Source organism: Artibeus jamaicensis, unplaced genomic scaffold, assembly GCF_021234435.1.
Source record: "Artibeus jamaicensis isolate MK-2021 breed Jamaican fruit bat unplaced genomic scaffold, CSHL_Jam_final contig_233, whole genome shotgun sequence".
NCBI lineage: Eukaryota > Metazoa > Chordata > Mammalia > Chiroptera > Phyllostomidae > Artibeus > Artibeus jamaicensis.
Window position 1 is genome coordinate 3,987,154 of NW_026521486.1, and position 24,919 is coordinate 4,012,072.

Sequence of the window (24,919 nt, forward strand, 5' to 3'; positions counted from 1 at the left end):
GGCTGGTCAGAGTACCAGGAACTGGGATTCGGATCCAAAACCATGATTCTAGGAGGGTAGGGCCAGAGAGTGCTTCTGGTGCCAGCGTGGGCCTACCCAGAGGAAGTGTCCAGTGTCTGCTAAATTTACTCATTCCACAAGTATTTATGAGCGCCTACTATAAGCAGGAGACTTCAAAGCCGAGTGGGGAGCCCCATAGGTCATTGGGAGGGGGGAGGCTGGGGCCAGACATTCCCCAAGGTAAACGCAGCATGACTTCGGCTCACTAGTTAGTGCTAGGGAGACCTCAGGGTCTGCCTGAATAGGGGATAGGGGCAGGCCTTGTGGAGACGGAACACGTGATGTGATACCCACACAATAAACCAGGGTGGTCCTGAGGAAGCTGGGAATAGGGCTCCTAGGAGGGGGAATGGCCTGTTCAAAGGCCTGGAAGTGAGAAGGAACTCAGCAGAGTCGGCACAGGAATGCCCTGAGGCCTAGCCACGTGCTCAGAAGCACCATCAAGGGCCCGGCCAGGCGGAGCCTGCCCCTGCAAGCCTGGGAAGCTGCGGCGGAGTTTCCGGATTTTATTTTAGCACGCATCTGGGGGAGGGGGGCGCCATCTTCCTCCCTTTAGGCTAGCAATAGAGGCCCAGAGGCGGTCAGCATCGCACAGGAGAACGCACAGCCGGCGGGCGCAGCCGAGAGCACGTGCAGTGCGTCTCTGCCGGGGAGCCCACTCCAAGTGCACCCGGGAGCGGACGCTGATGGGACCGGCCCGCGCTCCACCTCCCGCCCCCGCGCCCGGACTGGGCCCCACTGGGTCCCGCCCTCCTCCGAAAGTGACGCGACCGCGGGGCGGGCCCTGGGCGCGGCGGCTCCTCTGTCTCGGCGGCGGCGGCGGAGCGAGCGCAGCGCGGCGCCACCATGGGGGCCCAGCTGAGTACGGTAGGCGGCGAAGGGCGCCGGGCGCGGGGCTCGGCGTCGCTGCGCACCGGCTGACATCCGACATCCGGCTCCCGCGGCGCTGACTGCGACCTGGCCACGAGGGGCGGGGCGGCGGGGTCGGGGCGTGGGGGCGAGGCACCCCACCCGGCCGCACCCCGGCCGGCGGCCCTCCACCTCGCCCCTCCCTGGTCTGGGCGTGCCGGTGGCCGCGGTGACTCACGCCCTGGCCTCCGATGGGGGACCCGCTCCCTGCCCCGTGGGCGTGTGAGAGGCGAGCACCAGCTGGTGGCCCTGCCTGCTGCCCTCATCCCCACTGGTCCTGTGAATGGGGAGGAGTGCGTGCGTGCGTGCGCGCGAGTGTGAGAGAACCTCTGTGATCTAGAAGTTAGTGTGCAGCTGAGTGTGACTGTGTGTGACTTGTGAAAGTGACTTGTGAAAGTATGCCTGAGCAAGTGTGAATGGAATGTGAGCGTGTGCATGTGTGAATGTGAGTGCACGTTGGTGTAAGTGCTCACGTGTGTGACGCTGGCTATGTGAAGGGTGACCGCTGGGTGTGAACTGTGAGTGTGCATGAGTGTGTGTGTGAGTGAGGGTGTGCCTCTGAGAGACTGAATGTATGTGACTGGCTGAGCAGGTGTGTGGGAGTGTGATTGTGGGTGGATCGTCTACGTGTGTGAATAGTGTTAGAGGGTGAATGTGTGTGTCTGAGTATTTGTAAATGTGAGAGTGAAGTGCGTGTGTGAATGCGTGTGATGTCACTAGACCGAAGGGATGTTGCATGTCTTTTAGCAGCAGCCGCCCCGGGCCCTTCTCCCATTACCCCAGCAAAGCTTGCTGCTAACGTGGCAGGCGAGGGGCCCGGTGCTGTTGGCCGAGTTACAGATGAAGGACGTGAACTCACACTGGGCCAGCAGCTTGTGGCGCTCCAAAGTCCACTGTCACACTGTCACTTTTGGGTCGGCCCAGGGCCTCCCTCCTTCCCACCAGACTCACCTCCTGTCTCCGATGTCTCAAAACCCACTGTGGAGGGGGTGGGGGCTTGTGCTCCCCATGGAGACTGTAGTCAGAGAGCAGCCCCCTACCCAGGGTGCTGGCTGGGTGGGGGTGGGGCCTGGCACTGTGAGGAATGGGCCCAGCACCTCCCCCTGCCCCCTCCAGCCAGGCGCCTTGGACTTGGAGGGCACCTGCCTCCTCCTTCTGACTTGCTGAGGCTCCTCCAGGATAGGGCCAAAGGGTGCAAAGGATGCAAAGGGCTCCTTGGGAACCAAAGGGTTCCTGAGCAAACGCTCAGGAACGTGTGGCCCAGCCCAGGACGGGGACATTCAGACCAAGGGGCAGCCTTGCCCAGGGCAAAGTGTACAACCTCACCTCAGGGTAGGGTCCTGACCATGTTCCCAGATTTTGCCCTCCCCTGGCCCCCACCCCCATGGTGCTTTCTCCCCTTCTAGCCATTGTCGTTGGCTCCCTCGCTATTCCCAACTTGTGGCTGTTCCACACCTTGTCAGCCAAGGCCCTCGTGAGCCAAGGCCCTCTGGCAGCCACCACTTGAGGGGCAGAGCCCCATCTTGGAGTCAGGAGACCTCGTCTGTCTAAGCATTGGTGGGAATTGCCCCTTCCTGGTGGGCCCTGCTGGGACCCCCTCTTGGCCCAGAACCCCCACAGCAGACCCTGACCAGGCAGCCTGGCACAGGGGTGCCATGCAGTCTGCAGGAGGCCAGCTTGGGCTGCTGCGCCAGGCACCTTATCTGGGATGTGCAGGCTCTGAAGGAGGCCTCCTCCCACACTCCAGCGGGGCTCCGCTGAGGGCTTGGCGCTTGAGTTTCCCTGCCACCCGGAGGGTGGGGGGAGCGTGGGGGACTGTGGCTCCCCTGCCCCTGGCCCAGCTGTGAGTGCTCAGCGGGCCCTTGGCCACAGGTAGAGTTGAAGGCTTTCCCACCGGCCCTGGCAGCTCCTCCTCCTCTGTGTTCCCTGGGAAGCAGGGCTGGAGCTGTCCTGTAGGGGGCGGCCCTGCTGTCCACCTGCCCCTCCTGCTGGGTTGGTTGCCTTCTGCACTTGCAAGCTGGGAGCCCTTGCCCCCGCCTTGCAGAACTTCCTCCACTCCCTCCCACTTCCTGAGAAGGGGACCCAGAGGGAGGTGGCCACACACCCCAGTGGGACAGCTGGCAAGCAGGCAGCAAGCAGGTAAGCTTTGGCGCAGGGACCCTGGCATCTACTCTGCCCAGGTCAGGTGTATGAGGAGGGCCAGACCTCACCTGGGCAGAGTGGATGCCAGGGTCCCAGTGGGGCTTCCAGGGGGTGAGCAGCTGGGCAGGACGCCCTGTGGCGGGGAGCAGGGCTACCCAGCTCCTCAGGTGTAGTGGGGGAGCCAGGGACATTCTGCGCCTCTGGCACCCCCTTCCCCCCGCTCCCCTCCTGTGTTGTCCAGGTGAGGAAAGGCAGGTTGTGGGGGGGGGGGTTGGTTTCCTGATGGGACAGAGCCCAGCCTGCAGAGCCTCAGGCCAAGTCCTGGGAGGCCTTTGTTTCCCAGACCCCCTGGTGGCTGGGATGGGGGTATGTGTGTGGACATATGTTTACATGTACATACTTGTGTTTATGTGTACAAGCAGCATGGAGAGGAGGACCTGGGGGGAGGCCTTGGCCTCGGCCATCTGCCTTCTGCTTACTCTGCCTACTGCTTGCAGGGGTGGGGGGGTGCTCCTTCTCCAAATCATGGGAACGGCCTTGTGAATCTGGTAAAGCCTCTAACTTTCCGGAGACCAAGCCTTCACCCCTCCACTGCACCCTTTTCTCTCCCCAAGTCTGTCTCCCCCCGTAGCTTGCGTTCCTCAGGAGTGGAGTCCCTGGACCAGGGTCCCCCAGGTCCAGCACAGGCCCTGGCAGGTGTGCCTACTGGTGTTGGTGGCCTGAAGGACTGAGAGTGTACCCACAGCTGCCTCCCCAGATAGGAATTTGGGGGCATACGAAGTCCTCCTCTGCTCTCTGGATGGCCAGGCCGTCCCCATGGGCACAGAGAGGCCGCGTGGATTGGGGCTCGCTGCGTGGACTCAGGCCAGACACCCGGCCTCCAGTCCTGGTCCTCGGAATTGTTGCCCAAGCCTGTTTCCTCACCTGCCATAGGGGTTGTAACCTCTCCGCCTTCCGGGCTGGAGGGTGACTGGCCCTGCGGAGCCCTCCGTCATAGGGAGCAGGGACTGGAAGGCCACTGCCATTGCCAGCTGCCCAGCAGTGGCTCCAGTCCCACCACAGCTCGGGGAGGTGGGTGTGCCCACAGGTGAGGACACAGCCAGGAAGCCTATGTTCTCGGGAGGACTGTGGGTTTTCAGATGGACAGGATGGGTCATGTGTGCCCCACCCTCTCTGGGGAGGGATCTGGACTCTTGCCCTTGTTCCTGAAACTTCCAGACTAGAGTCAAAGAGAGACTGGGGGATGGGACTTGTTGTCCCCTCCCAAGTTTATCCACAAATAGTAATTGAATGTCGCTGCTCTGACCCCCAGGGATGCCCCAGGGATGAGACACACAGGTCTCCCTGACCCCCTGGGGCTTCTGCCACCGGGCCCGCTGCTGCGTGGTGACTGTGACCACATGTGAGGCATTTGTCCCCGGGGCTGGCACCCAGAAGGGCCGAGGCCCGTGGTCAGGGCTGGCCTTCAGAGCTGTTGACGTACGAATCTGTCTCATGGCCCAGCACGTACCACAGGCCAGCGTTTGTGGGCTTGGGGCAGCCGAGAAAAGTAGGGTGAGCAACAGAAAGTCGAGAACCAAAGCTGGGGATCCACCCTGGGTCTCCCTGAACCTCAGTTTCCCCATTCGTCAAGTGAAGAACACAGTTGGCCTGTCTCCCGTTACTGGGGGTCATGAGGAAATCCAAGCAAAGGTGTTTGCACACTGAGGCAAGCTGCAGGTTGAGGGGTCTTTTGTTAGTGAACTTGGCCTTGCGCTTAAACTGCTGCGCTGAGGGAATAGTAAACTCCTGGGAGCCCCGAACACAGCCCAGCTGGCTCTCAATGTCATGTAAGTTCATTTCCAGGGCTCCCAACAATGGTGATTTCCTGTGAACCTAATGTCACTCAACTTTTTCCTAAACAGTGTTCCCCGTGGATGTGGCTTCTTGTATTGACCTGGGAGGGGCTTAGAGCCACTGGTCCTCACCCCCAGGGAGTTCACAGAGAGGGGCGGAGGCTGTGGAAGCCTGCCGACCTCTGGCACGATGAGCTAGCTAACCAGCGCTGTCCGGGCAGAGTTGACATTTGGGCTGGGCTTTGAATGATGAAGAGGAGTTCATAGGTTGGCTAAGGGGAGAGGAAGGGCGATCTGGTGTGCAAAGGCCTGAGGCAAGCAGGGCCAGGGGCTGGTGGTGTGGCCATGAGTAGGGGCTTTGAGTGTGGGCAGTGGGGAGCCCTGGGGGATGTTTGAGGAGTGGGTGCAGCAGCCTGTTGGTTTGGGCAGCGGGGCCTCTCTGTGGGAGGCAGCATGGTAGGCGTGGGGGTCGGGGCACAGAGAAGGCACCTGGGAGCGGGTTCCAGAAGACCCTTCATGCTCGTCAGGCCTGAGGTTGAGTCCTGGTGCCACCCCGACTTACTGTGTGACCGCGGGCAAGTCACTCAGTCTCTCTGAAGAAACAGGGACAACATTGTCACTTGCCATAAGCGTGGTCCCCTGAGTATTGGCTTTGGTGTGACTAGGGACAAGTTACTGATCCTCTCTGGGCCTCAGTTTCCTCACAGCGCCTAGGGCCTGGGGTCGAAGTGAGGATTCTCCCATGACCTACTCCCATGACATGTTCCATACCTGGAGCATTGTCACCTTGGGGACATTGGCCACATTTGCTCTGTGTGGCCTTTCCCTGCCTCATTTCCTCCTTAGCCGTACAAGGGAGCACCCTCGTGTACTTGAGGAAGTTGGGGACTGGGGTGGCAGTTTCTCTCCGGTGGTCCTAAACTGGGGACCCCCGAGTTCAGGGCTGCCCGACAGGGCGTTATGTGAGACCTGGGTGGGGTGAAGCACCACACAGCACTGAGAACATCATAGGTGCTGGTTAAACAGGCAGGTGGCCCTGAGCAGGCCCCCAGTCTTCTTTTTAGACCCTTCAATAGCAGACTGCTGGGAACCGCCCTGCCTGGTTTCAGGAGCTATAAACCCCCCGTGGCTATAAACCCCCCCCCCCCATGGTTTCAGGAGCTATAAACCCCCCATGGCTATAAACCCCCCCCCCATGGTTTTAGGAGCTATAAACCCCCCATGGCTAAGGCTGAGTGAGCGACCTTCGGACCATAAGCCACTAAGGAGACAAAGCTCATCTCCCTGGCAGGAGCGCTGCTTCTGCTCCTTTTTCCATAACTGGCCTCCAGTGCTTAGCCAATGACGGGTAAGATTCCCAAGGGGGGAACCACCAAAGACAGGCACGATCACGTGGAAGCCCCAAAGAAGGACTTGGGGGGCTACGGAGAAAGGGGGTGATGGACCCTCGCCCCTCAGCTTTGACGAAGCCTGAGTCCTCTGTCTGCGAGAAGTCTCCAGAATTCCTCGGCTATCTGCCTCCCCTGCTTGACTTAAGCCTGAAACAATGAGAGAGGGCGGTGCAGCCCTGTGCTGGGAATGGCGGGCTCCCCAGGTGATCAGGCCTGAGAAAGGACATGTAAAACCCTGTGCAGCCTGCTTTGATAAGAACGCTCTTAGTTAAATGATAAAGGCCCGAGCAGAAAATGAGTTTGTTTTCCCAAAGTTTTGTAGCCTTGTAGCTGATAGACCCTGACTTAGAAGAAGCCCTAATAGTTCTTTGTATGCTATCTACTGTTTAGTGCCTGACAATGATTAATAAGCTGTACCTAAACTCCTGTGCAAATTAAACCCAATAAAAGCCTGTCCAGGCAAGGGTCAGGGCGCTCTCCCCTTGAGAGAGTTGCCAGGCCACTCCGAGGAGCTCCCCCCTTGAGGGAGTAGCCCTGCCGTCCCTTTTCCTCCACAGGACTTGGTAGTCCGTGTGAATTTGTCTTGATTTTCCATCCATAACACCGTGGGCACTGCAGACCAAGGGCCCCGTGGGACGAGGCCTTGGCTGCACCCAGCCTGGGAGAGACGCACATTGTTCTGAGCCCAACAAAGGGCCTGTCACCTCCGCTGCAGCCAGGCAACTTGAAGCCACTGGTTTGGTTTGGGGGCCAGGGGCCAGGCCGGGCGAGGGATCTTGGCACCTCTGCCCTTCCTTCACTTGGGTGTTCCAAATCCCCAGTGGTGGGGGCCCCGTGAGGGTGGCAGGAAGAGCTCCTGTGTATCTACCTACAAGTCCCAGGTCATAGAGCATTCTGTGACCTGGGCACCCCCATCTCTTATCCCAGCTGCATCTACCCGGGAGGTAGGCGGGGCCATGGCTCTCACCTTCCTCCTACAGAAGAGAATGCTCAGGCTCAGAGAGGCCTCCTCGGGTTGATAGAGAGTGGGGAGGCCTTCCAGGAAGGGGGGAGGGCAGTAGGGTTTGGCCTTGAGAAGTGAAGGTCATCTCACTTAGCCCTCCATAGGGCAGGGCACTTCCATGTCTGTTCTGCAGAGTACCGTACCTCTGGAGCCCCACAAAGGAAGCAGAGAGGCCCCCATGGAAGCAAGGAACTTAGCTGTAAGCTTCCTGGCAGCCAAGGCAAAAAGGGGACCTCGTAGGATTAGGATGAGAATACACACAGCCATTTGGTGAGGGAACTGAGTCAAGATTTCCCAGGAGGAGGGGGTGAACAGCTGGAAGCAAGTTTGAGAACCACTGTTTGGTGGGAACTTCTGGGTCCGGAACTCACTCTTTGGTACGCCAGCCCCCACTTTTTTTAAAAAATATTTTATTTATTTATTTTTTGAGAGAAGGGAAGGGAAGGAGAGAGGGAGAGAAATATCAATGTATGGTTGCCTCTTATGCGTCCCCTGCTGGGAACTGGCCTGCAACCCAGGCATGTGCCCTGACTGGGAATCGAACCGCGATACTCTGGGGCTCTTGCATACTCTTCATCCGAATGGACCAAACATTAACACTGACTGTGTGTGTTTTATTGTGTGTGCGTGTTTTGAAACTATTTGAGTGTCATAGATAGGGTGTCCTTTTGCCCCTAAGTACTTCTGTGTCTCTCTCCTAAGAACAAGGACGTCCTTTTGCTTTACCACAGGGCAATGAGCAAATCATGGGAGTAACATGGACTCAACGTCAATGTCTGATCCTGGGCCCGAGGTCACATTTCACCAGGGACATTCTGTGGGCCAGAGTCTGAAATCAGCGCACGGGCAGGGCTGTGCTCTCGGGGGGTCGACCGGCGCCCTTCCCGCCTCTTCCCACTCCCCTCGTGGCTTGTTTTAGAAAAATCCAAACCACCCTTTAGGGCCCATACAAGACTGAGCTGTGGGGGGCAGGGCCTGGCAAGGAGGGGCCTCTCCTGGCCACTGGGGAGGCTGAGCATGGGTCCGATGCTGCAGTGTCATTGCAGAGGCAGGTGGCCTCAGGTGACTGTGGCCGGTCGCTTCACTTCTCCGAACTTTTTCCTCATCTGGAAAATGCTGGTGATGCCAGTCGGGCCCTCACAGGGTTGTTGTGAGTTAACGCCCTGGGCGGGGCTCAGCCTGGTGCCAAGTGGTGCCTCGTCGGCACTTGGAGACCCCCACAGATGACCTGGTCCAGTTCAGCTCGGAGAGGGCAAGGGACTTGCCCAGGGTCACACAGGCAGCCAGGACAGCTCAGTGCCTTAGCTGCCGCTCCCAGTTGAAGGCAGGACCCCCGGGCTCAGGGGTCTGCTGGGGGAGCACAGGTGCAGACCTCAAGGATAAGCACAGTTACTTGGGAACTTGACCGAGCTCTCTGGCAGCCGAGGTGGAGGGGGCATGCGCTGTTGTGTAGCTCTCCTTGCCCTGTTCCTCAGGGAAATGGGGCTTTTCCGAGGCCTCTGTGAGGCACCGTTGGGCGTCATGAGTCTGGGTTTTGTAACCTCTCCCAGCCGGCACCAGAACACATGCGGGGGTTCCCTGGAGAAGGGTGGTGAGGGCGTTCCCGACAGAGGGGACAGCAGGACAGAGGCAGGAAGCTGTGACCCAACTGGTGTGTTGGAGGGAAGGGCAGCTGACGGCTCCTCCCCGTGCCCGTGCTGACCCGGTGGGCCTGTCCCTGTTGTTTCAGTTGGGCCACGTGGTCCTCTCCCCGGTCTGGTTCCTCTACGGCCTGCTCATGAAGCTGTTTCAGCGCTCCAGCCCGGCCATCACCCTTGAGAGCCCGGACATCAAGTACCCGCTGCGGCTCATCGACAAGGAGGTGAGTGCCGGCCATGCGGGGGTCGTGGGGCAGAGACCCCCAGGGCACCTCTTCTTTGCCAGCATCACAGCCTTTGCCTCCAAAGTGCTCAGGACATGGCTCCTCTGAGGTAGGTCCTGTTATCCGCCCCTTTAACAGATGGGGAAAGCAAGGTGGTGTCTGTTTCTATGGCAACCAATGAGTAGCAGAGAGATTTGAACCCCAGTCTCTGACCACAGAACACGTTCTCTGAACCGCACGCACTACCCCACAGAAGGTCTGACTCGGAGGGACTCCTTAGGACTTTTGGACTCAGGTGCCCCTTTAACAGATGGCAGAACAGAGGGAGAGGGGAGGAGGGTAATTTAGGTCGTGCCATAAAGCAGAGGGAAAGCCGGGGCCCAGGCTCAGGCCTCCCAGGGGTCTCGGGGGCTTCAAATCCCACTGCCCCTTCCCTGAAGGCAAGGGCTCCCCCCCCCACCCCCGCACCCAGGGGCCTGTACTCAGGGCCTGGCGCTTGTTGCCTCCAGGTGGTCCGCGATCTCTCTGTGGGGCTCCATCTGCCCCTCCCAGGGGCTCGCTCCTGCCGCCTTGTCTGACGGCGCCCTGTTTAACCTTCTGGTCCTGATGGCAAACCACCCCACCCTCCTTTGCCCTGTGCACCTTACTCTCCCCTGTCAAAGCCCCTCCCTGATGCTGTTTCTGGTCCCTGCAGCTACCCCAGGAAGGGTGTCACAGGGGAAACTGAGTCACCCAGCACAGAGAGTCGCCTGCCCCGGGCTCCACCCGGGTCCCAAATCCCCCCCCCCCCCGGCCCCGCCCCGCCCCGTACAGAGCTGAGGCTTCAGACCGATGGGTTGTATGTCTGTGATTGTCCCAGGAGGTCGCAGAGGCAAAAAAAAAAAGTCACCACCTTCCAGATGAGACAACTTATGTTTTTGATATGTTTTTACACACTTTTTTTTTTTTACTAAGATGAAATCATAAGGTTTCTAGAGAGAGGGGGAGGGAGGTAGAAAGAGGGAGAGAAACATCTCTCTTGGTTGCCTCTCACATGCCCCCAACTGGGGACCTGGCCCAAATCTCAGGCATGTGCCCTGACCGGGAATTGAACCGGCAGCCTTTCACTTTGGGACGACATCCAGCCCGCTGAGCCACACAGGTCAGGGCCGCCTTTTGATACTGTCGCTGTGTGCCGTCGTGGGCCCAGCCTGGGGAAGGGCCCCTGTGGCCTGCTCTCATCTCCCAGCGGGACGGGACCAGGTGATGACAAGGTCCCCGAGCATCTTCTGTTGACTGTCCCGGCGGGCAGCCTCCTGGACGGCAGCGCCAGGCTGAGCCGGGCCCGGTCCGGCCTCCTGACCCTGCTGTGCCCCGAGAGAGGCCGTCCGGCACAGTGCTCAGCAGTGTCTTTCCCGCACTTCTGTGCTTCCTCCCCAAATCGCCTGGCTTGTGGGTTTCTGACCTTGAACCCCAGGACTGGTCGATGATAATTCTGGAATCTGTTCCCAGAAGCCTTCGGGCTCTTACCCAGAGTGCAAAGGTGCCCGGGGGAGGCAGCTTCAGGCCGGGGCTGCTGGGCCAGAGAGGCCTGCCAGCCACCAACAAGGCCCTTGTCCGGGTGGTGGCTGCCCGGCGTCTTTCCTGAGGAGCAGGCCACCTGCCTCTGCTCACACTCTGCAGCGGTGCTCAGAGTGACGCTCTGTGCCTTTGGAGACGTCTGTGTCCCCCAGCCCCTCCCGAGTGAGAACACTCTCTCTCGTGGACCTTGCCATGTCCTGTGGCCTTTTGCGAACAAGTGCTGGACACTTAACCTGTCCTCCCAACCGCCCCCCCCACTCTCATCGTCCTGGCCACACCAGGTGCAGGGGAGACCCCAGCTGTCTGCTGGAGCCCCGGTCAGGATCAGGGCGTCTGGTTCGGTTCCCGGCTCTGACCACAGCTTACTTGGCCTCGCTTTAAGACCATCTGGGGGCGGTTTCTGGGGCTTTAATCCCGGCTTCTTCCTCTTCACCAGCCTCTGCCCCAGCCTTGGAGGGGAAATGGCTGCCGCTTTCCCGCCCATGGACCCAGGCATGGCTACCCTGCCGCCTGCCCTCTGCCGCCAGCCGCCGCCGCCCCGGTGCTTAGTTGGTTCTGAGTAGTGGTTTCCAGGACCCCTCTCTGGCGTGCAGGCCTGGACACTCGGGGCCTTGCCTCGGCTTCGCCCCAGGCTCGCCAGTCCAGTCCCTGAGCTCGTCCTGCCACCTCAGGATACTGCTCAGTCCGGCGGCAGAGGCGGATCCCTCCCTTCTGTCCCTGGAATTTTCTGGGCCATCCGGCTGCTTCCCTTCAGAGTCCTGAGCTCACCTCCTGCTCTGAGGGTCCAGCTGTGTGGCCCTGGGCATGTCGCTGCTCTCCCATGGGCCACCGAGGACAGAGCCCCCCAGCCTGCGCCTGACCTGCGTGTCCTCGCACACGTGGGTGCAGGCCGTGTGTCCACACACGACAGCATCAGTGTCGCTCTCTGAAAGACTTGGGGGCACTGGGGAGGGTGGGGGCTCTGAGGTCTGGTGGCCCCTCTGCCCTGGGTGCCATCCACCAGCTCGGGCCTCCTTGCAGGTCATCAGCCATGACACCCGGCGGTTCCGCTTTGCCCTGCCATCCCCACAGCATATCCTGGGCCTCCCTGTTGGTGAGTGCGGCCCCAGCCCAGCCCACACGGGGGCGGGTGCTGGTCAGAGAGGTGGGCGCTTAGCACTTCAACTAGGGAGAGCAGGGAAGGCTTCACGGAGGAGGTGGCTGCCGTGGGCCTTCAAGGGTAAGTGTCAAGGGAGAGGAAATGCCCCGGTGTCCCTGGCAGTGGCACCAGTACAAACAACAGGGCGGTGGCAGGAAGCTGGGACACGGTGGGAAGCGGCCCTGAGGGGCAGCGGGAGCTGAGTCAGGGCAGGCGTGGAGAGCTGGGCGAGCCCAGGGCCGTGGGTGGAGAGGTGCCGTAGGCCCTGCGGGGTAGTCTCTGACCCAGGTGCCCTCTCCCCATCCTGCAGGCCAGCACATCTACCTCTCGGCTCGAATCGACGGAAACCTGGTCATCCGGCCCTACACGCCCGTCTCCAGTGATGACGACAAGGGCTTCGTGGACCTGGTCATCAAGGTGAGGTGTTGGGGCCACCGCCACGCGGGGCCAGGTACGAGGGTAACCACGTCATAGCCAAGGCCTCCGGGGACCCTGTCCCCCGCAGCCTGGTCTCTGAAGGCCTGGTGCTTCCTGGGCCTGGTGTCTGAGTGAATAGCCAACTGTGCTTTTCCACAACGGCCATGTGGGGCCTCGGCAGAAGGCAGGGGCTGGGCCCAGAGTCACTGTCCTAACTGCACTGCTCGGGCCCCCAGGGGCCCCTCACTGGCCATTCATGGATGGCAGGACAGAGGCAGAGCCCCCGCTCAGGGGCGGGCACTAGGTCTGTGAGGGAAGGAAGGGAGCTCACCCCATTGGTCCTGGCTCTAGCCTGAGTCCCTTCCCAGCTTAGTGTCATTTAGACCCCTTACGGGGGGCCCAGGCCTGGTCGAGGGACCCTGTCTTCAGCTGGAGAGCCGACAGTGAACCTGTGGTCCTGCGGAGATCAGTGGTGCCTCCAGGGCACAGGCGTGGTACTGAGCGCCTGCAACAGCACCAGAGCTGCTCCCCGAGCGGGCAGCAGTGAGGCAAGGGCTGGCGACTGAGACCGGGTGAAGAGGGAAGGAGAGGACGCTGCAGGTGCAAAGGCCCTGAGGTCACAAGGAAGCACAAGGACTAAAGCAGCTAAAGGGCAGTGGGTCAAAGTTGGGATAGGTCAGTGGGGCCAGGCAGGGCCTTGGAGGCCCTGGTAGAGTTTGGGGCTTCGTCCAGAAGCAAAGGGACGGTGGTGAGGGTTTGGGCATCGGCCCTCACGGACATCACTCCAGCCGGGTGTGGAGGCGTTGGGGAGATTCAAGTGCAGGGTAGAAAGCTCACAATGACCAGGCCCTTCCTGGTGGGGAGACCTCGCTGGCACGGTTGGCCCTGGATAAAGGTCAGAGACCCGGCCTGGCACACAGTGTGCTCTGCCCGCCCTTCCTCTCCCTGCTCTCCCTCCCTCCACACAGACACATCCCTGGGCTGTGGCCACATCTCTCCCTCCCCTGACCCGCAGCCCTTTCAGGCCACCTGGCCGTTGCACACCCTGCCCTCCCCCGCCGTCTTTCCCCTTCTCTGCTTGCCCTGCAAACCCCAGCGAAAGTGCCCCTTGGGAGCCTTCCCCGCTCTGGGCTGGGTGAGCTGCTGCTCCTCTGTCTCCCGGTCTCTTCCTCTGAGGGTTGTAGACTTCCTTCTTTCCGGGGCCGAAATCCCCAAGGGCACAGGGCAGGAAGTTGTTCTAAGACTGATGTTTCTATAACAGCACAAAATGGGAAGAACTGGACGTCCAGCGGGGGAGGGCGTGGCTGCGCCCACTTCCCGGAGCCTTTAGCTTTGCTGTGCTGACCGCCGTTGGCATCTCCCAGCTGGAAGGAGTCACAGAGGGTTCTTGGTGGAACATGAATACATCAAATCGAGCCACGGGGTTGGCTGCCTTGTATGCACCAGGCTGATATTTTGTATTCCAAGGACGGGTTAGGAGGAGGGCAGACTCCTGGGGTACGGGGCACAGGTGGGTAAGTTTTGATGGGTGGATGGGGCACTGTGTGGGAGGGCCACACACAGGCTGCAGAAGAGCCCCTAAGAGTCACTTCCCATTGCGGCCCAGAGCTCACACCCCAGCAACCCTGGGAGCGGGAGACTGAGGACTGTGGGTGTGTCTTTCAGGTTTACTTCAAAGACACCCATCCCAAGTTTCCTGCCGGAGGGAAGATGTCCCAGTACCTGGAAAGCATGGAGATTGGCGACACCATTGAGTTCCGGGGCCCGAATGGGCTGCTGGTCTACCAGGGCAAAGGTGAATCGGGCTGGAACCCCCTGAGGGCCTGGCAGGCTGCGAATGCTGGGTGCGGGGCTTGACGCTGCTGCCGTCCGTGTGGGTGACTCTTCGGACAAGTGTCTCCTCTCTGAGGCCTCGGTTTCCCCAGCTGTGTAGGGGATAAGTTGGCTGGCCAGGGCATCGCAGCCTGGCTGCCCTTGGGGGCCGCCTCGGCCCGAGGACCAGCCTCGTTTGGCTGAAAACAAGCGGAAGGAAGGGCTGCGCTGAAAGGCCTCCCGTGCGCCAGGCTCCGCACCGCGCCCCACGCCGTCTGCACGAGGAGCCCGTCCTGTGTCCCTCTGGCATTTGAGTCAGTCCTAGCATCCCACCATCCTCTCCCTCTCCCTAACCAGCTCGGCTTGTGTGGTGGCCACCTGCGCCTCGGACCCCCAAACGAGGCAGGCTCTCTCTAGCCCATCTGACCCCCAGACACAGGGCCTCACCCCTCCTCCTTTCCCCAGGAAAGTTTGCCATCCGTCCAGACAAGAAATCCAACCCAGCCATCAAGACGGTGAAGTGTGTGGGCATGATCGCAGGAGGGACAGGTGTGTGGACCCGGAGAAGGCTCAGAGTCCCCTGGGGGAGAGGGGCCAGGGCGTGGGAGGGGCACGGGCACGAGTGGCTGTGAGCGGCCGGAGGCAGGGACCCCGGCCGGGTCGCCCCTCCCCCAGGCACTGGCCTGGCACCGGCCTGTGAGTACACGGCGGCGGCTCACTCGGCCCTGGGGGCTGCCGTTTGCAGGCATCACTCCGATGCTGCAGGTGATCCGCGCCATCCTGAAGGACCCAGACGACCACACCGTGTGCCACCTGCTCTTTGCCAACCAGGTCAGTGGGCGTTGGCGAGACATGCAGACCAGCTCCTGCTGAGAGGGGACTCGGGGCCTGGCGGGGTGTTCCGGGAGCCGCACGGCTCTGTGGGGATGCTCGGACGGCTGACATGTGAGGGCCACTCTAGCACAGCACGCCCAGGCGGCCTCTGCGGCAGCGGGAGGGCGGCTTCTCAGCGCAGAGCCAGTGTCTGACCTGACGCCTGCGGGTGGAGAGGCACCGGGTGCTGGAGCCCCCACCTGAGATTTGCTCCCTCGACTGCTTCCTGCAAACCTCAGAGCCCCTCTGTGAATGGCCCAGAGCCCAGCAATGAAGTGGGCAAAAGCCGGCCGGGGCTGGGGCTGGGGCTGGCCTGGAGACAGAGGGGCTGTTGTCACAGGTGGGCCGAGAGCCCCTCTGCATGAGGTCCCTGGGCTGGGGGTGTTGGGGCAGCGTTTGCTTGGTCTCGTCACTCCTGAGTGCATGTCCTCCTCCCCATACCTGCTGTCTGCCTTCCCCAGCCTGCTGTGTGGCCTTGGACGAGTCACTTTCCCTCTCTGGGCTTTGAGCCCTCACTGGAATGAGCAAGGTCATCACAGGTCTTTCTTGGTTCAGTGTTTCGTGACCCATTACGTGGATTTTATAAAGCGATGTCCCTTCAGGGGGGAGGCCAAGATGAGACATTCCTTGCCTGCAGTGTCGGGGCCCTACCCCAGCCTCTGTGCCTCTCAGATACAGGTTCGCCTGGCCCAGACTGTGCACCATCCATCTGTGAGGACACCAAGCCCAGAGGGACTGGGGCTTGCCTCAGGTCCTCGGACTCGGGCACAGCTACGGAAAATTGCCTGGTGGCCACCCAAGGCAACCTTCACAAGGCTCAGGGGGAGTGAAAAGAGCCAGAAATCCCCAGCTGCTGGCAGGGCAGGAGGGCAGGCAGCCACTTGACGTGGCCGTGCGGGTCCGTCTCTGTGGAGGCCGCTGGCCCTGTCACCTCTGCAGGGCGGGGCATCTCCCCACTTCTGTCAGCTCTGCACATGGAGGCCCAGGGAGGGCTCATCTACAAGCGTCACAGGACGTGGTAGGACCCGCACTCGAATCAGAGCGTCTTTTATGAAACGTCACTGCATATTTTGGAGAACATTGTTTTGTGTTACATTTTTGGGAGCCTTTGTCATGCCTGGCTCAGGGGAGCCGCTGGATTCCGCGTCTGTGTCTGCATCCCCTCGGTGCGGTGGCACGGGTCCCGCTGTCCCGGGAAGCTCCACGGGCCTTCCCAGAGGAGCAGGAGTGAAGAGCGTCCATAGAGTCCTGGTTTTGTATGAACATCGTTTGGATCTCAGGGGCCCCCCGAAGGGTCCCCAGGACCCCAGGGGTTCATAGGTGACACTCTGAGTGAGAACTGCCACTTGGCCCCAGGCGGGTTGTGGTCCCTGCCGAGCCTCACCCTGAAGGGAACACGACCTTTCAGCAGGACAGTATAGGAGAGGCGAGGGCAGCCGGGCGCTTCTGGGACAGAGGGACCGGTGGCCTGAGGATGTCGATTCCTGGAAGAGTAATACTTTCTCGGCGGGGAATTTCCCCCCTTTTGTGTGACAAGGTAATGCAGAACGGTCTGGAAGGCACCACAGACATGCACACCCAGGAAGGTGTTGAAAAAGGAGTAACAAGGAAGAATTTAGCACCCTCGGTGTTAAAGCATACTAAGAAAGCATCAGTGATGAAAACATGCTTCTCTAGCCGCACGTGAGGCCTGGGCTTCCTGGACCTGACGCATTCTGGGTAACACAGTGAAAGTCTAGACTGTGCTGGAACATGCTAGAACATGTGGCTGTTTACATTTAAGTGAATCAAGATGGAGATTAAAAACTCACTTTCAGAGTCTTACCTGCCACATTGCATGGGTTCCAGAGCCACATGTGGCCAGTGGTTACCGCCTTGGATGACGTAGATGGAGAACATGCCCGTCACCGCGGAAAGTTCTGTTGAGCTCATCTGACCTAGAGACAGGCCTGAGTGTGTGTGAGACTTTACACGGATTGCAGGGAGATGGGAATGGGTGCTGGGTGCTCCTTCGGTAGCACACATGCTAAAATTGGCACAATACAGAATCCGCGTGGCCCCGCGCAGGGACGGCACACACATTCCTGAAGCGTTCCATATTTTTCCACAGAAGTCACGGTTCCGTGAAAGATTTCCAGATCACGAGGAAGGCTGGTTGGTATCTTTCAGAGGGCAAAATGATCTCGGAATGTAAGGAATTTCTTTGGGGTGAATTCCAAGGAAGTTTGTCATTGACCTGTGTTCCTGAACTATGCATATTTGAGCTGAGGAGTAGTTTCTCTTGATAAGTGAACAAGTAAGAAATACAAAAAAGAAAAAGAAAATGGGTGTTGGCTTAGTCGCTATGCATTTGGAAAACACAAAATAGATTCCTGGTTTGCCTTCGTAGTAACATGAAGTTTAGGTTAAAGATGTACATGTTTAAAAAAAAACAACCTAAAACATTGAAGCTTTAAAACTAGTGCTGAGCATTTTCACAAGAAATGTTGGTGAATGAATGAATGATGGTGGGTGGACAGACAGACGTCCGTCAGCGGAGAGCCTGCACAGCGAAAGGCCGATGGGGCGGCTCCTCCGCTGGAAAAGTGCAAGCATATCAGTGTTTTTGTCCTGGCTGGTGTGGCTCAGCTGGTTGGAGCATCATCCCGAAACCAAAAGGTTGCGGGTTCGATTCCCAGTCAAGGCACACACCTAGGTTGTGGGTCTGACCAGTGGAGGCCCCTCTCTCACATCGTTGTCTCTCTTTCTCTTCCTCTCTTTCTAAAAGCAGTGAAAAAAACATCCTCAGGTGAGGATTAAAACAAACACACACACACACATAGAACAGAGTTACTTTCCATCAGTCCGATTGGCATAGATTAAACTGTTATTACCCAGTGTGGGCAGGGGTGTCACAAGATAGGCAGTGTCCGTCGTCTCCCCTGGGGGGTCCAGGGCGGCTTCCTGGAGGAGAGGGCAGTGGACCGAACCCTACAGGGCTCTGTGGCTGCAAGCCGTTCGTCATTCCCTAAGTGCGGATGGACAGCCGAGGCTTGTCCGAGGGAGGAGGGCAGCGAACCTTTATTCTTTTAAGTGAACCACTCATTCTTTTAAGTATCGTAACCACCCCCTAGGGACCATCCCGATGAATATTTTGGCACATTTTCCTTCCAATCTCTGTGCTGGAGTTCAGCGCTCCCATCTTTAGTTCTGTTTCCCACTTTCTCGACTCCCACCAACTACGTTGTACACGGTGCCCCACGACGTGAAAAACCGTTTGCAAACTGCATTTGGAGCGCACATCTTCACCCGCAGCCTGATCCGCTCCCAAGGCAAGATGGGAGGATGGGGGGCAGTGAGCGTTTTCAGGAGTCCCGTGAGCTCAGCCCGGCTGCTTTCCTGGAGCCTTGCCGAGGGTGTGGCCCGCAGGTGGGCAGTCCCTGCCGCCGCCCCTCCTGACCGCTGGACTTGTCCCCCCGCACAGACGGAGAAGGACATCCTGCTGCGGCCCGAGCTGGAGGAGCTGAGGAACGAGCATTCTGCGCGCTTCAAGCTCTGGTACACGGTGGACAAGGCCCCTGAAGGTGAGCGCTGGGAGCCCCGGGTGGGCCGGGGTTGGAGCGCTGGCCGGCAGCTCCGTGCTGAGTCCCCCACAGTGTGGAGCCTTCTGCTCACATGGCGTCAGAGGTGCGTGCTCTCACGGTGGCCCTGTGAGGGGGAGGTGGTGTGACGCCACCTCCCAGATGTGCAAAGAAGGATCAGAGAGGGAAGAAGTGCCCCACATGGCACAGCTGGAAAACCCCAGAGGCAGGGCTGGACTCACTTGCTCCTCCTCCAGAGCTCCAGGCCTTCCCCTGGCTGCACTGCCCCCTGCTGGACAAAGGAAGCTGGCCTTCCCTGCTGGGGGGGCGGTCACTGTGGCCCAGTCTCCAGGGCCATTGCCGGGGCCAGGGCTAATATTCCCACTGTGTGTACCCTGTTAGGTACTTTGCCCCCATTTTCTCTTCAGTCATCTGCCTGGGGCGGGGGTGGGGTGCTGGGCTGGTTTATGGTCCTACCTGTCCAGTGGTAAGCTCTTTGCCAAGGTCACATGGTTGTGGAGGAAGGAGAACCACACAGGAGGCAGTGAATGGCTCTATCTCCAGTGTCACAAGGTTGCCCTCCGGGAGCTAAACCTCTTCACTCTCCTGCCTCAGGTAGATGTGGATGCAAAGCAGTATCTTTGCTGGGAGAAAAGCAGCAGGTCAGGCTTCTGGGTAGGTAATGCCAGTGGTGTTTGCTTCAGGTTGATAGACAGTAGGGAGCGGTGGGGAGTGTGGCCAGCCAGCGAGCATCTGGCCTGTCCAGGGCGGGGCAGCCCCTCCCAGCGGCAGACAGTCGGCTCTGCAGGACCTCAGTTCTGTAGCCCGGGCCTTCCCACTTTTTAGGAGAAGCTGTGTTTGCATTTTCATGGGAAGTTTCTAAATGTTAAAAATGACGTTTTCTTTCTTTAAAAAAACTTTTAAAAATATTATATTTATTTTTAGAGAGAGAGAAAGGGAAGAGAGATATATCAAAGTGTGGTTGTTTCTCACGCACCCCCTACTAGGGACCTGGCCCACAACCCAGGCGTGTGCCCTGACTGAGAATCGAACCCGTGGCCCTTTGGTTCACAGGCCGGCATTCAATCCACTGAGCCACACCAGCCAGGGCAGAAATGATGTTTTCGAAGTACTCATAGAGGCAGCAGCTTGTTGTTCGCGGTCTGCCACCCTGCCCTGGCGTGGCCTCCACGCCTCACACCGCCCCACAGTTCCCGGGGAGTCAGCCACAGTGCGGGGAAGGCACCCCCCGCTGCTTCTCCAGAGTTGAACAGATGGGCTCCGGGGGCTGGTGCCCGTCTAATGAGCCGGGTGGTCTGGGCCCATCTCTGAGAGAAGAGCCTCCTTCCCGGGGGTCAGTCAGGTCCTGGGCCTCCTGGCCGAGAGCCGGGCCTGGGCCTGGATGGACAGGTGGACCTGCAGCCGTATCCTGAGGCCTCTGGCTGGACCGGCCGTCCCGGGCCAGCCCATCCGAGCTGTGCGTGTGTGCACAGAGCCACCTGGCCCCGTGGGCTGATGTTCGAGCGGGATGGACAGGAGACAGGTTTCTTCATCAGTTACAGAACAGAGGAGCGGTGGAGAAGATGGGGTCGGCAAGGGGTGGGGGTGGAGGTCGGGCAGGGGACGCGGGTTCTGAGAGACCGACTGGAGCTGCTCTTCTTTTAGTGAAGAAGGGGACATTTATCTTGTCCCCAGGTCTCAAGCAAAAGGGGGAGAAAGAAGGGCCGTTCAGCTCTGCTGTGGTTGGGGGTTCTGACTGACAGTGTGGTAGGGTAGGCCGTTAGCCACGCGGGCCCCTTCCCTGCTGCCAGCGGAAGGCCCAGTCCACAGGAAGAGGGGCCAACGCCGACCCCCGCTGGTGTCACATGGCAGCGCCATGACCAAAGTGGCCACCTCCTAGGGACTGTTTTAAGAGTAGTACCAGTTACAGGCCAAGGGAGGTACCGTGGGTTTTCTCCTATCATTTTACACTTATGTTTATTGTTACCCCGACTGACCCACATTTCAAGAGCAGTTCAGCTATTGCTCTAACATGGGGTATAAGCTGGACTTCTGGAGGTTGAGAAAGAAAATGGGAACTGGCCAGCCCAGCTGTCCTGGCGCTAAGCAGAGGAGCAGGAGAGGGGCCAGCTCACGCGGCACATGCGGCTGACTTACGCTTTCTCCACAAAGCCGCCTTCAGTACACATATAAAGAGAAATACACTAGCTTTAAAAGTCCTTGTAAAACCGAGGTGTGTCTTACAGACCTGCCCGTTTCGTACATTAGCAAACACAGTTTCCCTCCACGTGGTTTTTCACAAAGTCCTTTCACATCTGTTGCCCCACTGTAAAATGGTACGTGTCCGTGCCCTCCCTCATTCCAGATGGATTTGGGCAGCTTCAGGAGACTCATAGGGTGAGTCACAGTGGTACAAATAGAAAGTGGGAGTGAGAGAAAAACAAGGGCAGGGCCATAAAATGGAAGCAGAAATGAGGTTTGCACAAAAACACGGACTGGGATGCACATGTGCTGCTGAGGGGCCGTGCATACCATTCTGAGCTCCCCAGCGGCCAAAGTGAAAAGCGAGATGTGGTCGGTTACTGAGATCAGCGTCTGTGAGCCACAGAATGCTGCACTGTTCAGCACTCCATGGCCAAGACCCGCTGCGAGTGTCTCAGCCCCTCCCAAGGGTCCGCCATAGAGCGGACAGAGGGTGGTACAGTGGGCGTCGTCCATCTAGGCCAGGTCCCCCAGTCACCTCCTCCTGACCTTGGACTTACAGAGCTGTGTTTCTGTGGAAGTCAAGGACTTTAGTGAAAAACAGAGACAAGTCAGATAACCAGGTGTTCAGGGCTAGAGGGCCTCGGAGGACAAGGCCGTCCCCAGCTTCATCCAGTCCTGGCAGAGCACTGGGCCCCTCTAATAGAGGCGGTATCCCTTCCTCGCTTCTCCTGCCCCTCCTACCTGCTGCCCACACTCTTGCTGGTCCTCAGAACCTCTACCTGCCGCTTCTCTCCTCATCCCCATTGCCCCCGCCCCGCCGGAGCCAAGCTAGAGGATCTGCCTGGGTGGTCACCCCAGCCACGGGCCAGCGCTCAGGGGCTGGCCTGGGTTTGGGCACCCACAGTGGGATCCGGACGTGGTCAGCGGTGGCTCCTCAGAGGGGAGGTCGCATGTGCCCCGATGGTGGGCATCCTCCAGTCCCTCCATTTGTCTGTCCCTCAGGGGTCATTTGAGAGGACCGTGGCTGCATGGCCAACATGTGCCCTCAGTCCCCAAGTAGTATTTGTCCCCACTGAACATTGAAGAACTGTGAGGGAAGGCGAGCTTCATGCAAGGTCCCCTCCTCACTCATCCAAAAGAAGAGGCAACTTGAAAGAAGGCGGGAGACCTCTCGCTAGACCTTATACCCCTCTGCGGCAGGCAGGATAGCACTGGGAGGACAAATGTGGAAACTGAGGCACACAGGGGTCCTTTGCCCAGCAGATTGGAAGCCAGAGCTAAAGAGGAGAGGTGGGCGTCTCCTCTTCCTGTCTTGTACCCCCAACAGGATCCCCAATCGTCAGCCCCCTCCTCCTGTCGGAGCCCTGCCAGCCTCCAGTAACCCACTGTGCACTGTGCACCCGTTAACCCACTGTGCACCGGGCTGGGTGGTCCCCTCCGGGAGCAGCCCTCGCAGCACGTCAGTTCCTGGTGGACAAGAGCCCCTGCCAGCCTCACCATGGGCACTGTCAGTCACTTGGAGGCATGAAAGAAGGTTCCAGATCTTGGGTGAAACCTGGAGACACGCTGTGTGCGTACATGTGGAAGGTGGGGGGGCAGGCAGGACCAGGAGCGAGCTGGTGCTGCTGCGTTGGGAGCTTTGGTTTGTACCTGGATCCTGCTGTTTTCAGGCTCCTCGGCTGCTTGTTTGGGGTCATTTCTTCCTTCGTTATTAATTGAGCTACCGGGCTGTCTGGGCAATGGGAACACAGCCGTGACCCAGACGGGGCTCCTCACAGGCCGACACTCTGCTGGGGGCAAGGGTCACACAGTGGGGGTGTGGGAGAGGCATCAGTGGAGAATGTCACCTTGGCCAGCCTGGGGCGGACGCTGGCATGGGGGCAGACGTCTGGGACCTGGAGTTCACATCCTGGCCGAGTGTATCTTTCGTTGTGTGACCTTGGACAACTCAGTTCTGGGTCCTCTGGGCCTCAGTTTCCATGTCTGTAAAATGGGATCATGAACCCTGTCCCTGTCCACCCACGGGGCAGTTCTGAGGGCCACCTGCAAGGCCACATGGAAACCGTGAAGGGCTGTGTTTGGGTCATGGGCAAGCCAGGCCAGGTCAGGGGATCAGGGAGGGTTTGCTCAGATTAACCTCTTCTCTCTTTGAAGAGGTTACTGTTGAAAGGGAGGCATTCACGTGGGAGCTTCACCGGCCCGGGGAGGGTGTCGGGCAGGTGGGCAGTCCCCGGGCAACACTGGGGCTCACACCATCTCCTGCCCCGCAGCGTGGGACTACAGCGAGGGCTTTGTGAATGAGGAGATGATCCGGGACCACCTGCCTCCCCCAGAAGAGGAGCCACTGATACTGATGTGTGGACCCCCGCCTATGATCCAGTACGCCTGCCTGCCCAACCTGGACCGCGTGGGCCACCCCCAGGAGCGCTGCTTCTCCTTCTGAGGGCCGGCACTGGCCACCTGCGTCCCCCCCCCCCCCGCTGTTCATCCTCACGTGCCCTGTCGGCACCCGCCCCTTCCTGCCATCTATAAGGTCACTCCCCCTTATCTCATACGGCCCCAGGCTCAGCTTGGCCTGCCCATGCCTGGGTGGCCACTCTGCTGGGCTGGCCCCCAAGGGGCCCCTTTGGGAACAGGGTTCTGTCACAGTGGGCCACCACAGCCACCTTTGGGGCAGGTTCTTGGCTGACCCTCACCAGTTCTTACCAGTGATGCCCAGTCCCAGGTCCTGTCCCTCCCTCACCCCAAATGCCCCACACTCCTGGGCCAAGGCCATCAACACCATGTACCACCCACCCCTCCCAGAGCAGACCACAGTCTGTAAGGAAACGTACGGGCAGCCCAGGCTTGTAGGTGCCGAGGAACCCCCCGCTTCTACCTTGGGACTTGCCTGCCGCCTCTCTGCCTGCCTCAGGGCCAGGCCAGGCCTTAGCACCTTAGCACCTGACACTAAATACAGTTACTACCCAAAAGTCCTTGGCAGGGCTTGCTGGGGGTGAGAGGCCGCCCCCACCTCAGGGCCCAGGGAGGAGGGGGCTGGTCGAGGGCCCCTCTGGCTGGCACATGGGCCCTCCCGAAGCCTCCCCATTTTCTCCAATACGTGCAAATGTTCAGCAGTTTTGGGAGCTCCAAGCTATCAGCTTGGTGGTTAGTTCAACCCCTTCAGTGTCCTGGGCCACCAACCCTGATGGCAGAGCTAAGACACAGTTCATGTGTATTTATTCTTCTGTCCCAAACCTACCCGTCCTGCTGCCTGCACCCCAGTGTGGGGGAGATTTTTGAGCAGACCCTCTCTGAGCCACATCCTCAGTGGCCTCGACATTGCCTTCAGACGACAGTGGGTCAGCCTTTGCATATCGGCTTTTTCAGTCATTTATGAGCAGAAAAGAAGTTGAAATAAAACTTTGCTAATATTAACCCTCGTGTGGTTTCTTGAGGCTATGACCTGTGTCCCTCTGGGGGTGGCAGGGAGGGGGACAGGAAGGGGCTGTGCAGAGCTTGGCATTTAGAGAGCACAGAAAAGTGTACACAGGAAAAATGATAACACCAGACACCCAGGGGCAAACGTGACTTGAATGAAACCACAGTGTCCACTCTCTGGCTGCTGCCTTTACCCCTAATGTCAGATGAACTCTTAGCATAAATCCAAGTGTAGCGGGTCCCCTATGGTTGGACAGTGAGGCTGCTCTCAGTTTGTGGATCTCGTAAATAACTGGCATCTTTACCCTCCTTCCAGGCTGTTTTAGGACAGATTCCTGGAGGCAGAAGGCTGGGCCAGAGGCTGTGGACCCTGGGAGGCTCAGGTAACATAGTGAAAGCCAGCGTGGCTGGAGTGGAGTGGGGAGTTCACAGGAAGAAACCTGAGAGGCTGGACTTTGGGGGCCAGGGGAGCCCCTTTTTTCTCCTCTCACCTATTCTGTCCCCAGTGGTCTGGAAAAGGACTGAACCTGGGAATCCCTGGCCCCAAGAGTCCTTGTTCACACCTACTGTATGCTGGGCTCTGCTGAGCAATGGGCACACAGTAGTTCTCCTCATTTCTGTCTCCATCTGGAGGATGAGAAAACAGGCCTGAGCTGAGGGTCAAGGTCTGAACGTACACCTGGTTGAGCCCACTAGAAGCTGTCTGTAGGAGCAGGGAAGAAGGGCATGAATT

At 59.2% G+C, this 24,919-nt stretch overlaps 1 protein-coding gene and 1 pseudogene across 2 annotated transcripts; both read left to right on the forward strand.

Annotated features, from left to right (window-relative positions):
• Positions 1–819: 819 nt before the first annotated feature.
• LOC119060265 (NADH-cytochrome b5 reductase 3) lies at positions 820–24,183 on the forward strand. Of its 2 annotated transcripts, none has more exons than XM_037160286.2 (9): positions 820–927; positions 9,070–9,201; positions 11,782–11,854; positions 12,210–12,316; positions 13,982–14,111; positions 14,594–14,677; positions 14,874–14,959; positions 18,465–18,564; positions 23,037–24,183. In XM_037160286.2, exons 1-9 carry the CDS (start codon positions 907–909, stop codon positions 23,207–23,209), a joined length of 906 nt encoding a protein of 301 aa, XP_037016181.2. In that variant the 5' UTR covers positions 820–906; the 3' UTR covers positions 23,210–24,183. The 2 variants fall into 2 exon arrangements, with proteins under 2 accessions (XP_037016181.2, XP_037016182.2); XM_037160287.2 differs by lacking the exon at positions 820–927 and adding an exon at positions 3,009–3,108.
• Positions 17,005–17,105, forward strand: LOC119060627 (uncharacterized; annotated as a pseudogene).
• Positions 24,184–24,919: the final 736 nt, after the last annotated feature.